The 13,445-nt window shown below is 46.0% G+C and overlaps 1 protein-coding gene across 2 annotated transcripts in view; it reads left to right on the top strand.

The window, feature by feature from the left end:
- The first annotated feature begins 224 nt into the window (after positions 1-224).
- The window catches only part of LOC139281492 (protein Wnt-7b), a 102,969-nt gene continuing 89,748 nt past the window's right edge, over positions 225-13,445 (top strand). The window contains exon 1 of one of the 2 annotated variants that reach the window (XM_070901666.1): positions 225-295. In XM_070901666.1, the coding sequence (XP_070757767.1) occupies positions 225-295 (71 nt within the window). Of the gene's footprint in view, positions 296-12,614; positions 12,698-13,445 lie in introns of those variants that run through there. The other variant, XM_070901665.1, reaches the window with a different exon arrangement.

The following is a 13,445-nucleotide window of genomic DNA, read 5'->3' as shown; positions in this document are numbered from 1 at the left end:
TGGAATTGGAAGGATCTGAGTGTCCCATCATTGATACTGCGCAAGGGAGCAGATTCTGCAGTGATCTGAGCCTCGCCCGACCGCTGAAACTGGGTTGCTAGCTCTGCAAGTCTGCTTGTGTCTCTTTGTGAGTGTATGCGGTTTGTGTGTGTGTGTGTGTGTGTTTTTACATTTCAACAATATCGCACAATTTGGGCTTTGCGGCGAATCCCTGATTCTAGAACATGCACAGGAACTTTCGAAGGTGGATTCTGTATGTCTTTCTCTGCCTGGGTCTCATCTACGTCAAGTTAGGGTAAGTAGAGAAACCAACTATTTTGGAGGGGGTGGGAGGGCAATTAATCTTGAAATTGTAGCAAAACAGATAGCAGATTACAGGCTGGATAATTCATTGCCCTGTAATGCCAAAGTGAATGAGTGATATATATTCTAGATCTCAGTGTATATATTGAGATGTCTGGGTGACACACATATAAAGAGGTTATTTCCGAATAAGATGTTGGCCACCGAATGGGCTTACATTTGACCTCTCTCAGAAACATGAATCACTTGATAGGAGATCTGCAGCAGTCAGTTTTCAAAGCACGGCGAACCTGCAGGCCTGGGCAGAATCGCCGATGCTATCCATCATACATACGTGTTGAAATTACCTGACAACTGGTTTGTCTGCCCTCCTCTGATGCAATAGATTGGAGGAAAGTGGATTTTAACGCGGCAGACCGCTGGAGAAGAACAAGCAGAATTCCCCGCAAAAAAAGAATCGGTGGAAGCTGCAGAAATGTGCCCTCGAACTAACACCTGCTATTCGGAAACCAGCCGCCTCACTTTCTCACTTTAATGCGGAGTTTTTGCTCACAATAAACAGGTTGTGCTTTTATGAATATTTGCCAACTTCTTTACCTCTATGCCCTTATTAGTTGCAAGGCTGAGTTGTATTTCCACATTCCTCAGCACTAACCCAACAGTCCTGGGTTGTTAGAATGCGCTGCTACCTGTTATCCCCTCTGAACTCAAATACTTTCGGCCGCTGCATAGTTGTGGGATTTTGTATGAAGAATGCACAACTTTTTTTTGAGAGCGTCTGCTAAATCCCATCTCTTAAAAAGACTTGACGATGCATCTGGTAATTGGACGGGTGCCCTCCGCGTACAAGGACTGAATGAGAGAGGTCGGTTAGCCAAAAAAAAATCAAAACAAAACAAACGAAAATATTGTGACAGAAAGGAACCAACTAAGGCACACTGTGTAGCAATCCCAACTCACGCTCAGAACTCAACCGTGCCCATTTTCAGCGGAAATCCCCACTCCAGCTCCGCGGGGAATGACTGGATTTGGGTAACTGGTCCAAATGTCAAAACATTATTCCCACCGAATTGTTTAGGATTCCAAGCGCTCGCCATGATGCCGATTGTTTCGTAGTGTCTTTCTCCCCGTTAACCTGAACAGGACTCCCCTCTGTGAGCAAAACGAACCCTTGCCCCGTTGCCCGCAGCAGCTCCTAGCCACAATAGGTGCACACTCAATGAGCACTCCACCACCCGAGCCAGTACAACATTGGTTTGTAGGAAATTCTGCTGGAAGGCTACCTTGACAGGCGAGATACCGGCGTATCGGGGTGGATGACGCAGTGCGGCGATATTAACACGTGTATATCACACATCAGGGAAGCTGAGATTTGGCACACAGCTCACTAAGCGCACAGGCTGGTACAATGACCCCAGATGTGCGGAGGACAGAGTGGCAGTTGTGAGTTGTGTGTTTATTGAGACACTGCCATTTACCTGCTGACTGGACCATGTTACTCGGCTCGGTGGGTATTCGGCTTGGAGTTTTTAGTGATAGATTTAGTGCACAGCACGAGTCAGGTGTCCTGATTTCACACTTCGAACCCGTGAGCCCCTGAAAGATTCGCGTTGAAATATTTCGTTGCGTTAAAGCCTTCCCCATGCTGTGGCGGCAGTGCTACATGCATTCACTTGGATTAACCTTGCTAGGATCATGTGCCCCAATATTTGCCCGGAAAACACCTTGTGTGCAAGGAGGACCAAGTTCCCGTGCTGTAGTTCGTTCTCAGCTTGGATGCCCCAAGCTCCGCCTACAACGTGTCTTTCTGAAGCGCCATTTATAATTTGTTGTAAATCATTGAGATGCACGCGTGGTGCCCACAATCAAATGGTCACGCACCCAGAATATTCGGCCACAGTCTGAGAGATTTTAAGTTGTCAAAGCTAATTGGTAACGAGCAGCTGACGGGCACACGATTTATCTACATAACTCGGTGATCCGATGTGGGTCAGAAAACTTCAGTAAGTGCAAAACATTTATAGAATGAGCAGTAGCTTCCCTCATGGCTCATTAATTGTGACTACCTTTTAAAGGGGCAAACTACACCTTCCACTAAGCTGGCAATTCTAAATTTTCATTCAGAGTGACGGTCTGACAACTCAGATTCGTTCGTGTCCCAGGGGCCATCCAATTAACAGTTATACAATACATGCTAACTGTGAATAGTGAGGTTGCGCGTCATAATTTGTCCAATTAAAAGGATGCGAATCTTGCCTTTTAACGAATATAACATATATTTTAGGTATTTATGCAGATACCATACCACTAATTCCCACACGTATATAAAGAAATCCCGTCCAAACTTAAAAAATCAGTATTAGTTTATAATAGAGGTGTCATTAACATCGTTTGAAGTTATATTTTTGAAGCCAAAATAAAAACATGAAATGGCGTCTGACCGCTGAATGTTGCCAGTATTTTCTGTTATTTCAAATTTCCAGCATCTGCAGTGTTTTTTTTTGTTTTAGACAAAAGATATGCCAAACATAAAATGTTGACTATTTAAAGTCATCGCAGGAAGCGCCTCTGTTATTATCAGAGATGCTGTGACCGCCACTAGAGCAAGTCTCCGGGACATGGACAGTTTTAGCAGGCGGCGATCGAGCCGTGTGAATCTATAACGAGCAGTATCTACTCCCCAGAATACTAAACTGTTGCACATTTCACAGCTTAATGAAAAACTTTTATTTATGACCCAAGCTTCCAGTTACACTTGCTCTTCTTTTCAAAACCAGTATACTGCAACGGCCAAATCTGGTGGACTGTTTTAAAAATGGCCTCAATCGGTTTAAATCTGCTTCTTGATAATGCGGCTCGAATTCATGATTTTGTGCATGACATGAGATCAGTTAAACGGTGCAGATTAAATGGGCAGTTAGATTAGACACAGAACGACCACCTCAGGTGCTGCTCAAACTCGCTACAAAAGCACACAAAGCTCGCTATCTCTCTCATGCAGGTGTTTCACTCTGGGCACTACCTGTAATACGCATAACATCGATCATTTACAAACTGTAAATGATTTTAATAGGCTTCATTGTTAAGGGTAATGGACAGTACGATCCTCGAGGTAATGCTAGCTAGTTCTGAAACATACAACAATTCAAATACTTTTAACCTGGGCACTGTATATGATTCAGTAACATGTTACTGGCCCAGGTCCTGAGAAGTAATCAACTCAAAGATACTCGTTAAATCCAGTCGCATCTCACACCTGGGCGCAAGTAATTCCAGAAATGATGCCTTAAGTCCCCAAGGCTTTCTAATAACAAGAATGAACAGGATGGCGCGCGTTATTTGGGAACAGCATAGATGTTCCTTGCATGGTCGGGTGAGGGGGTAGTTGCACCTGAAGCTTCTATTCAGGGGTAGGTGACACGCTGTGAAAACTAGCAGATGCCTGTCTGTCTGTCGCAGATTGTTCCAGGTGTTTAACTGCAATTGTGGCTTTCGGTGGTCCCAGAAAGCGTGTCTATATTATAGGCTGGAAACAGATTTCAACAGCACCTACCTATTATGACCACTAACCTCAATCGCAGTAAATTGCTGATGGATTTGTTCAGTGTATTGTATTAAGAAATCACTGGAGTTCACTCCCAAACCTTCAACCTCTGGTCCTTTAGTGCAATTTGAATGCGCTCCCCATCCCATCCTAAGTCTCCCTCTCAGTATTTCTATACGTAAAATGTTTCGCAAGTTTTAAATATATAATTTTGTTGTAAACATATATTTTGATTGCACATAGATTATACTTGAAGTGTGGGTATATTTATTTTAACGGTTCATTGAGAAGACGCATCTGAATCATAAATCAAACATTTGTATTTTAGCATTGTGTTAAGCCGATAGTTGACTTTAGCCAACAAACTAAGAGGTTAATTATAGAAATGGTTCTGAAACGCATTACAACTTGTTGAAGCTGGATCGCCTACTTCTAGCTCAATGATACCGGTAACTACCGTTACCGTGCCGGTTCCTTGTGCAGTTAGTCTTTCTGAGAATGGCTGGTCAGTTTTGGGATGCAACATCTGTCAACCATCCAGAACCCATCAGACACCTGAGCGCCGATATACACACGGTATACACACACTCTACACCGCACACACACACACACACACATCAGACTGGCATACCAAGTGCTTGTTGTTGGATTGGTTGCAGGTAGAAATGAATTTAACGCCTTTACAGCAACACTTGGCCCTCATTAATCCAGTCCTCAACACCACGACCCTTGGGTCTAGCTCAGGTAAAGTGTATCGTTGAATGTCACAAGGTCTATAAGGGCACCGTTACACGACAGGAAGCTGCTTTCGAGTGGCGAGTACCACTGCCGCCTCTGTCCCGCTCTAGATCCAAGGTAGAGCCGAAGTGATTGCAGATGTAAGCACTGGCCGGGCACTGCTCAGTGCTGGTTAAACATCAAACCTCCGCGGTGAGCCAGCGGCCTAATAACATTCAAAACATAACGGCGGTCTGCTTATTGTTTTAAACTTTAAAAAAGTTGGCTTCGTGCCAGCTGCAGTCATACTGCAACCAACATAAAACCAAAGTTATGTGAGACCACCCCGTCCAGATGATCGAACAACTCCTCGCCACAATTTCAATCGTCTCAGATCAGCCCATTCAAACCGCACAGTTATACTGCGCTTTGTGCATTGACCTGGCGCAAAACCCACGTGGGACCTCAGGAACCATTTATAAACACTGGTGCGGAGAGTAAATTCAGGAAATACAACCCGCATATGACCAGGTACAGCCGCACCCTTAGCACTGGCAACTTCACTCTGCATTCATTTCTGGTTCAGTTTAAACCCCACTACAAGGGTTGGAATAGAAGTTGATCGAGTCCAGACTGGGAGCTCCTCACACAGGAGAGCTTTCTTGGTTGGCCAGTGCAACTATTCGATTATGGACCTTCCTTTGTTTGGGGATTTAGACCGCACTGCTAGTCTGAAACCAGTCCGACCAATCACATTTTGCTGATCAGATAGCTCTGGGCATGTGTGCTTAACACATGTGCACAGGCCCATCCCTGTACTAGGTCAGTTTGAATGTTTAGAGAATGTGGACGGAGTGTCTCCATTTCGAAATATTTTAAACAGTATATTAAGTGCCCCCGAATTTCCAGCAGAAACCCAGCTTGCACTGCACTGAAATTACACTCCACGTGGTTTCAAGTCCAAAGAGTGTGAAATCACACCCAAGGAGGTCTGACGCCAACCGAGTCAGGTCAAAAGCATTACATTCAGGGTTATACTGTCACTTCTGCATCGCTGCTAGGTGGACACGGCTTCAGGGTGATGCAAAAGTGGCAACATCTGGACCAACGGCACGAAGCAGGTTTGGGTTCAGTACTGTAAGGCGTGCTGTGCTAGTGAATAGCCGGACACCGGCTATAACTGCAACTGGTGTTAAATGAACCTTTTAATATTTGGGTGCAGGTTTACAAAATCCCTGGGTGGTATAAAACCTTTTTTTTCACGTTGGTAAAAAGCTTACACGAGAGTCAGTTTTGACATGTCTCTGGTATTGGGAGTCTGCGCATGTTTCTAAATGCAGTGCAGTGCTCTGCTTTCCTGCGAGTTATAAGCAATGTACGCTGGGTATTATAACCAGCTGCTGCGAGAAAACAGGTACCAGAGTCAACCCGGGGTCTGCAACACAACGGTGGCGTCATTCTTTAAAATGTCGTGGTCACTGTTTTTACATCACTGCAACCTTGGCATCACGAAGCAAGTCAGCTATTTTTCCTGTTTATTCGCGTTTAAACAGAGGTAAAGCATTTTTTTTAAAGAAAGGAAAACATTAAAATAAACTATCGTGTATTCGTATTCCTCGTTCTCCTTGTACCAATATAAGGAATGGGGTTTAGTGGCATTCAGCACAGTGGAGTCAAGACTCGTTCATAGTTCTCAACTTTTTCATAAGAATGTACCCTTTCTTTTCCTTACCTGATGCTAGGATTATATTAATCCAAAAAACGTCACAAAACGTTTACCTCTCCCCTGTACTTAATGTAATAATGGCAACAATGTTTGCCCAGTCCTCGCCCTAAGGACACATTTTCTATTTAGGGCTGTGAGCCCTTTTTCTGTCATAAACTAAACACACACTACATATTCTGTCGTTCTCTGCTGTGCATTCTCTATACATGATGCTTTTTTATTCGTTCAAGGGACGTGGGCAGTGTCGGCAAGACCACCATTTATGCCGATCCCTAATTCCTCGAGAAGATGTGCTGCCTTCTTTAACAGCTGCAGCCCGTGTGGTGAAGGTACTCCCACCGTGCTGTTAGGGAGGGAGTTCCAGGATTTTGACCCATTGACGATGAAGGAATGGCAATCTATTTCCAAGTCAGGATGGTGTGTAACTTGGAGGTTGTGGTGATCCCATGCACCTGCTACCCTTGTCTATCTGAATGCTCAGTTGTTGCGTATATTTAATGCAGAGATCGCTAATTTTTTGAATACTAAGGGAATTAAGGGAAGGTGGAGTTGAAGTAGAAGATCAGCCATGATCTTATTGAATAGCGGAGGGGACTCAAAGGGCTGAATAGACTACTCCTGCTCCTATTTCTTATCTTATGTTCTTCTGAGTGGCGGAGGTCATGGGTTTGGGAGGTGCTGTCGAAGAAACCTTGGCAAGTTGCTGCAGTGCATCTTTTAGATGGTACATTGCAGCCACAGGGTGCCGGTAGTGGAGGGAGTGAATGTTTAAGATGGTGGATGGGGTGCCAAAGCGGGCTGCTTTGTCCTGGATGCTGTCGAGCTTCTTGAGTGTTGTTGGAGCTACGCTCATCCAGGCAAGTGGAGAGTATTCCATCTCACACCTGACTTAGAATCATAGAAATTTACAGCACAGAAGGACACCATTTCAGCCTATCGTGTTTGAGTCGGCCGACAAAGAGCTAACCAGCCTAATCCCATTTTCCAGCTCTCCTTGTAGGTACTTCAAGTGCACATCCAAATACTTTTAAATGTGGTCAGGGTTTCTGCCTCCAACACCCTTTCAGGCAGTGAGTTCCAGAACCCTATCACCCTCTAGATGAAAAAAAATCCACTCAAATCTCCTCCTATCAATTACTTTAAATCTATTGCCCCTGGTTGTTGACCCTTCTGCTAAGGGAAATAGGTCCTTCCTATCCACTCTATCTAGGCACCTCATAATTTTATACACCTCAATGAGGTCTCCCCTCAGCCTCCTCTGTTCCAAAGAAAACAAACCCAGCCTATCCAATCTTTCCTCATAGCTAAAATTCTCCAGTCCAGGCTGTCATGTATCTACTGGACATGTTACTGCCTGTACTATTGCATATGATGTGCCACCAGAGGGCACTACTATGGGAAACTTGTACATCAGCTGTATGGTCACTAAGGTGTGCCACCAGAGGGCACTGCAGTGGGAGACTTGGAGGTTACCTGTACAGGTGGGCCAGGCTTAGTATAAAAGGCAGGTGTGATCCTCACTCTGGAGTTATATTAAATTAACTAAGGTCACTACAGTTAAAGTGAAATGCATTGGATGCTCTGATAATGACTCCACGAGGCAAAGACATAACAATTGGCGATGAGACTACGGACTTTCACGCGAAAATGGCTAACCTTGGTTCGCCGATGGTGATGATTGGGACAACTTTGTGGAGAGGCTCGACCATTTCTTCACAGCAAATGACCTGGCAGATGACAATCTGGCCACACTGGCTGATAAGCGCAGAGCTATCCTGCTAACCAGTTGTGGGCCCACTGTCTATGGCCTTGTCAGGGACTTGCTGGCACCAGTGAAGACAATGACCAAGACGTACGAGGAGCTTGTAATGCTGATCCAAGAACAACTCAAGCCTAAAGAGAGCATCCTCACAGCCAGACACCGGTTTTATACCCACCAACGGCCCAAAGGCCAGGAAATCGCAAAGTATGCTACAGACCTCAGCAGGCTGGCGGCACCGTATGATTTCGGTGACCACCTCACTGAAGCGTTGTGGGATATCTTTGTCATTGGAATTGGCCACGAGAGCCTTCTTCACAGGCTACTATCTGCGGACACCACAGTCACACTGCAGAAGGCCATCACCATGAGCCAGGCATTCATGACTTCAACCTGAGGTTCTAGGCGGATGACTCATCCTCAGGTCTCAAACCCGGCAAGTACTGTACACAGAATGGTGCCTTTTAGAGGCTGGACTGTAGAACATGAATCTCCTCAGGGGAGAGAGAACAGGCCCCCCAAGTCCCTTAACTCAGAGTTTGTTGAGGGGGGCTAATCGAGTAGCACCATGCTGGAATTGCGGAGGGAATCACAGGGCTCACCAGTGTCATTTTAAGGACTGTGTGTAAAGGCTGCAGCACAAAGGGCCACCTCCAGCGAATGTTTAAAAGAAATATGACTCGCTGTGTTGTTGAAGAGTCTGCCGATGCCCATAAATCCAGCGCGGATTATGAAGCGATAGTCAGAGAGGCAGTTCAGCCCCACGATGAGGTGTACGGAATGTTTACTTGCACCACAGAATGTTTACTTGCACCACAGAATGAGGATGGAGGTCGAGATAAACAGCGTTCCAGTCTTCATGGAAGTGGACACAGGGGCGAGCCAGTCAGTAATGAATCAAGAAGCCTTTGAGAGGCTATGGGACAATCAAGCTGAACGACCCAAGTTGGTCCCGTTGCAGGCAAAGCTGCGCACCTACACCAATGAACTTATCCTAATCGTTGCTAGTGCCGATGTAAAGATACTCCATGATGGCGTGGTGCACTAATCCAAGTTACCACTGTGGATTATTGCAGGTGATGGACCAACGCTACTCGGAAGAAGGTGGATGAAGAAGATCCATTGGAGCAGGGAAGATTTCACCCCTCCAGCGATCGACGTCCCCCAGGCTCAGAGGCAAAGCAAGCCCCCACCTGAGATTGGATCCGGCACCAGAGAGCAGACCAGCACCGCACCCGAAGCACAGACCGCTCAGCATGACTGCATGGAGATGATCCAGCTGAGATGACCCGAACGCACCTTCCAGGCTCCAGTGGCAGGACTCTGGAGGAAAAAATCGGATCCAGAGGTGACTTCCCAGCTTCGGTGGCAGAACCCGGGGAGAAGAGGATCACAGCAGTCGACATCATGGAGGGAAGAAAGATGGTGCCCAAACCACGAGGTGAAACGCTGAAGAAAAAGATGGCGGCGGCCAGATCACGAGGTGCAGCGCTGATGGAGCAACACGTGGCACCAAATGAAGAAGAGGATTGGGGTAAAGATAGCAAGGCCCTCTTAAAGGAGACCAGCAACCCACCACACTTAAAAGGACAGTTCCACATTCTCAATCAATGTAATAGCAACTGTGAGTTAAATGTAAAGCTTGTAATTAATGATCAGAGTTTTATACACGTAATAAGCAAAGAAAAGTCATGCAATTGTGATCAGAGCTACAGTTTATCTACAATGAATAATGAAATGTTGTGCGCTGTAGGATTTCAGCTGATTACGTAGCAGGCAAACACCCATCAGGAGCACACAGGTCCAGCGAGCTACCCAACCCTATAGCCTGCATCCCTGGGACCAGAGTGATGCACCACAGAGTGTGGCCACAAGCAGCCAAAAGAGCAAACCGCACTAAGGCGCAGCCCCCAGAACCTATTGCCACTAAGGCTACACCTGGGAACGAAGGTGTCACCCGCAACGGTCCTCCAAAATGGAACCGGAACCAGCCAGGATCCCAACCCAAATAACTCCCAGGCAAGCGAGTCAGCAGTTCCCTGTGCACTGCCAGATGACTGCCTCTCAGGGAGCAGCAGCAACCCAGGGTGCAAGGAAAGGACAGGGAGGTCACAGGCACCTGTGAACCTGCCCGATGCTAGGAGCAAAGGCAAAGGCCCAAAGAGCAGGCAACTTGAGCCAACCGGGTTCCCACTGCCAGCACTGGGCACCACGCCGCCACCAGACTATCTGGACACCACCCAGCAGTTCTGGAACTAGTTTGTCCTCACGCACTGTTGCCGACACTAACAATGAGTCCAAGTATGTATCAAGAATGTACCTCACCAGTCAAATGTACTTGCCTCACAACTGTACCACAAATGTAACGATGTAAATACACATTTTTTTAATGGACTTGAATGTATATGAATGTAACTAGCCACCGGCATAATCTATATGTGGTTAGACTCTCTTGTGTTGGCAATGGTCATTGCCTGGCATTTGTGTGGCGTGAATGTTACTTGCCACTTATCAGACCAAGCCTGGGTGTTGTACAGGTCTTTCTGCATGTAGGCACGGACGGCTTCATTACACGAGGAGTTGCAAATGGAACTGAACACTGTGCAATCATCAGTGAACATCCCTACTTCAGACCTAATGATAAAGGGAAGGTCATTGATGAATCAACTGAAGATGGTTGGGTTTAGGACACTGCCCTGAGGATCTCCTGCGACTGAGATGATTAGCTTCCGACAACCTCAACCATCTTTCTTTGTTCTAGGTATGACTCCAGCCAGTGGAGGCTTTTATGCCCTGATTCCGATTGATTTCAATGTTACTAGGACACCTTGATGCCACACTCAGTCAAATGCTGCCTTGATATCAAAGGTAGTTACTCTCATGTCATCTCTGGAATTCAGCTCTTTCATCCATGTTTGGACCAAGGCTGTAATGAGGTATGGAGTCAAGTAGTCCTGACGGAACCCAAACTGAGCATTAGTGAGTAAGTTATTGGTGAGTAAGTGCTGCTTGATAGTACTGTCGATGACAGCTTCCACCACTTTGCTGATGATTGGGAGTAGGCATATGGGGTGGTAATTGGATTTGTCCTGCTTTTTGTGGACTGGACATGCCTGGGGAAGTTTTCATTTGTCGGGTAGATGCCAGTGTTGTAGTTGTACTGGAACAGCTTGGCTAGAGGTGCAGCAACTTCTGGAGCACAAGTCTTCAGCACGACAGCCGGGATGTTGTCAGGGCCCATAGCCTTTGCTGTAACCAATGCGCTCAGCCATTTCTTGACATCACACGGAGTGAATCTTATTTCATGGCAATCGCCACCAAAAGCCCCCTTCTTACTGTATTACACTGCAAGTGTTGAAGGTAATATATATACACAATCACGTGGTGTCCTGTACCGACATGTCTTGCATCATTACTCATCCTTCTACTCTTCCACCTACATCTATTAACAGCGACAAAACCAAATGGTTCAAACGAGTTATTTTTTGATATTGAAACACCAATATATTATCAAATGGCAGACAGTAAGTTTAAGGCAATAATTATACCTCAAGGATTCTTCCCACGGTCAGGACTCATCTTGGACTTTCACTGATCCATCGGACATTTTATAATGTCACGAGATAGAAACATAGAAAATAGGTGCAGGAGTAGGCCATTCGGCCCTTCGAGCCTGCACCGCCATTCAATAAAATCATGGCTGATCATTCCTTCAGTACCTCTTCTGTTAGCTCAATGACTGCCTCCCAATGTGCTGCAAGTCAATGTTGTATGTTGTGCACCCCAATAGCTGGCAGTAACCGTGTGTGGAATCCACAAACACAACAGTCGCATTTCAAGGCTCTGAGCTTTTTTCTGTCTTTTAAGGTTTGTCGATTCTAAGATTTCAAACATAAACAAAACCACGTTCTTGAATCAGATTAAGGTTGTCAATGTTAAGGCGATGAATATCCACGCAAAACCCATTGCTTTTGGAACGTATTCTTAAAAATAATATGTGACTGTTCAGATAGGAACCACCTTTCTTCCGAGTACAGTTACAAAAATAACATTGCAAACGGAACATTTTACTCTGAAACCAGGGAAACTGATCTGCCCGCTTAAACAAGGTCAATTTCGCTCTGTTGCACTGGATTGTCTCGCATCCCCAAGCCTAGTCGCTATGTTTTCCCTTTTAAAAAGTGAGTACGGTGGTTGTGGGACTTGTCTAGCTGTCTATAAGCAGATCTGAGCGATTTTCATTGTCATTTTTGCCCCATTGTGTTTTGAAAGGGAGTGGGCGGATTGCAGTGGCTGGGATTAGCCTGTCTGCCCAATTGCAACAGGCGGTCTCCTGAGAGCAGATGAACTCTCACAAAACACTCAACCATTCGAACAGTAACTCCCAACAACTGCAAACCACTGCTCCGTCATGAAAGAGAGGCAAAAACACCAATCTATCGACAAGACCCTGGACAAGACTGATTACCGAGGACCCACACAAAGAACGAGCTCACAAATAGCATCTCGCATTTCTATTCGAATAAATCAAACAAAAGCGGCCGGAGTTGACGCAGAGGGCGACCATGATCATTTTGTTATCCCGCAGTGTGCTGCTGTCAGTGTATTACCCGCAGATGTTTCTTATCCTGACCAGCGGAAGTTACCTGTAAGTCAGAACAACCATTTCAAAAAACAACCCGCGAGCATCTTAAGCCATTTTACGTCGTAACTTCGTGGTTTAGCCTGTAAGTTTGATAGTTGGGGAGAGAGCGCTTTGATTGCATTTTGTGCCGGGTCATCAGACGCCTGGACTTACCTGGGTCCCATTCTGCGGGTTCGCTGCTCGAACCACTGCCACTTGCGGCATTGCCATTCACACCGCCAGTTAGTAAGTTGCACGGCTCTCCCCTCCCCCGAAAATGTTTCACTGTATCTGTCAAATTGACATTTGCTTTGTGCCAGAGAAGAGAGGAAAGAAGAAAAGCACATTGCGGTGGTAAGCTGGGGCTGAGCCCTGTTCTCTGATCCAGGTAGTGCCCGGTGCGGTGGAACCGTCGGCTCTCTGAAACTAACTCTCTTCCCCTCCCTCCCCTTTTGCCTTTCAAACCTCACTCTCCATTTCATCCGTTCAAACTTAATCCACATGTACTCTCTCTCTCTCTTGCCTAATTATATATTATTCAAGCAGGTTCAGAAAATCTGTGGTCGCCTATTTTTCTTCCAGAGGAATTGGAAAGGACACGGGTTTCACGAGACGGGAGCGAATAGAAACCTCCTCGCTGTAGAAACGTGCTCTCGACTTTAACCCGTCTTGTCGTTCCGTGTTACGCTGTAAAAGGATCACACAATCAAACCTTTCCGCAGTTTTCCGTCCAGTGCAATGCAACAATTGTCTGTGCTGGACAGAAGGTGGA

Source organism: Pristiophorus japonicus, chromosome 15 (genome assembly GCF_044704955.1).
Source record: "Pristiophorus japonicus isolate sPriJap1 chromosome 15, sPriJap1.hap1, whole genome shotgun sequence".
Taxonomy (NCBI): Eukaryota; Metazoa; Chordata; class Chondrichthyes; family Pristiophoridae; genus Pristiophorus; species Pristiophorus japonicus.
Note: the sequence above shows the minus strand (reverse complement) of the source record. Positions and strands in the feature narration are given on the sequence as shown.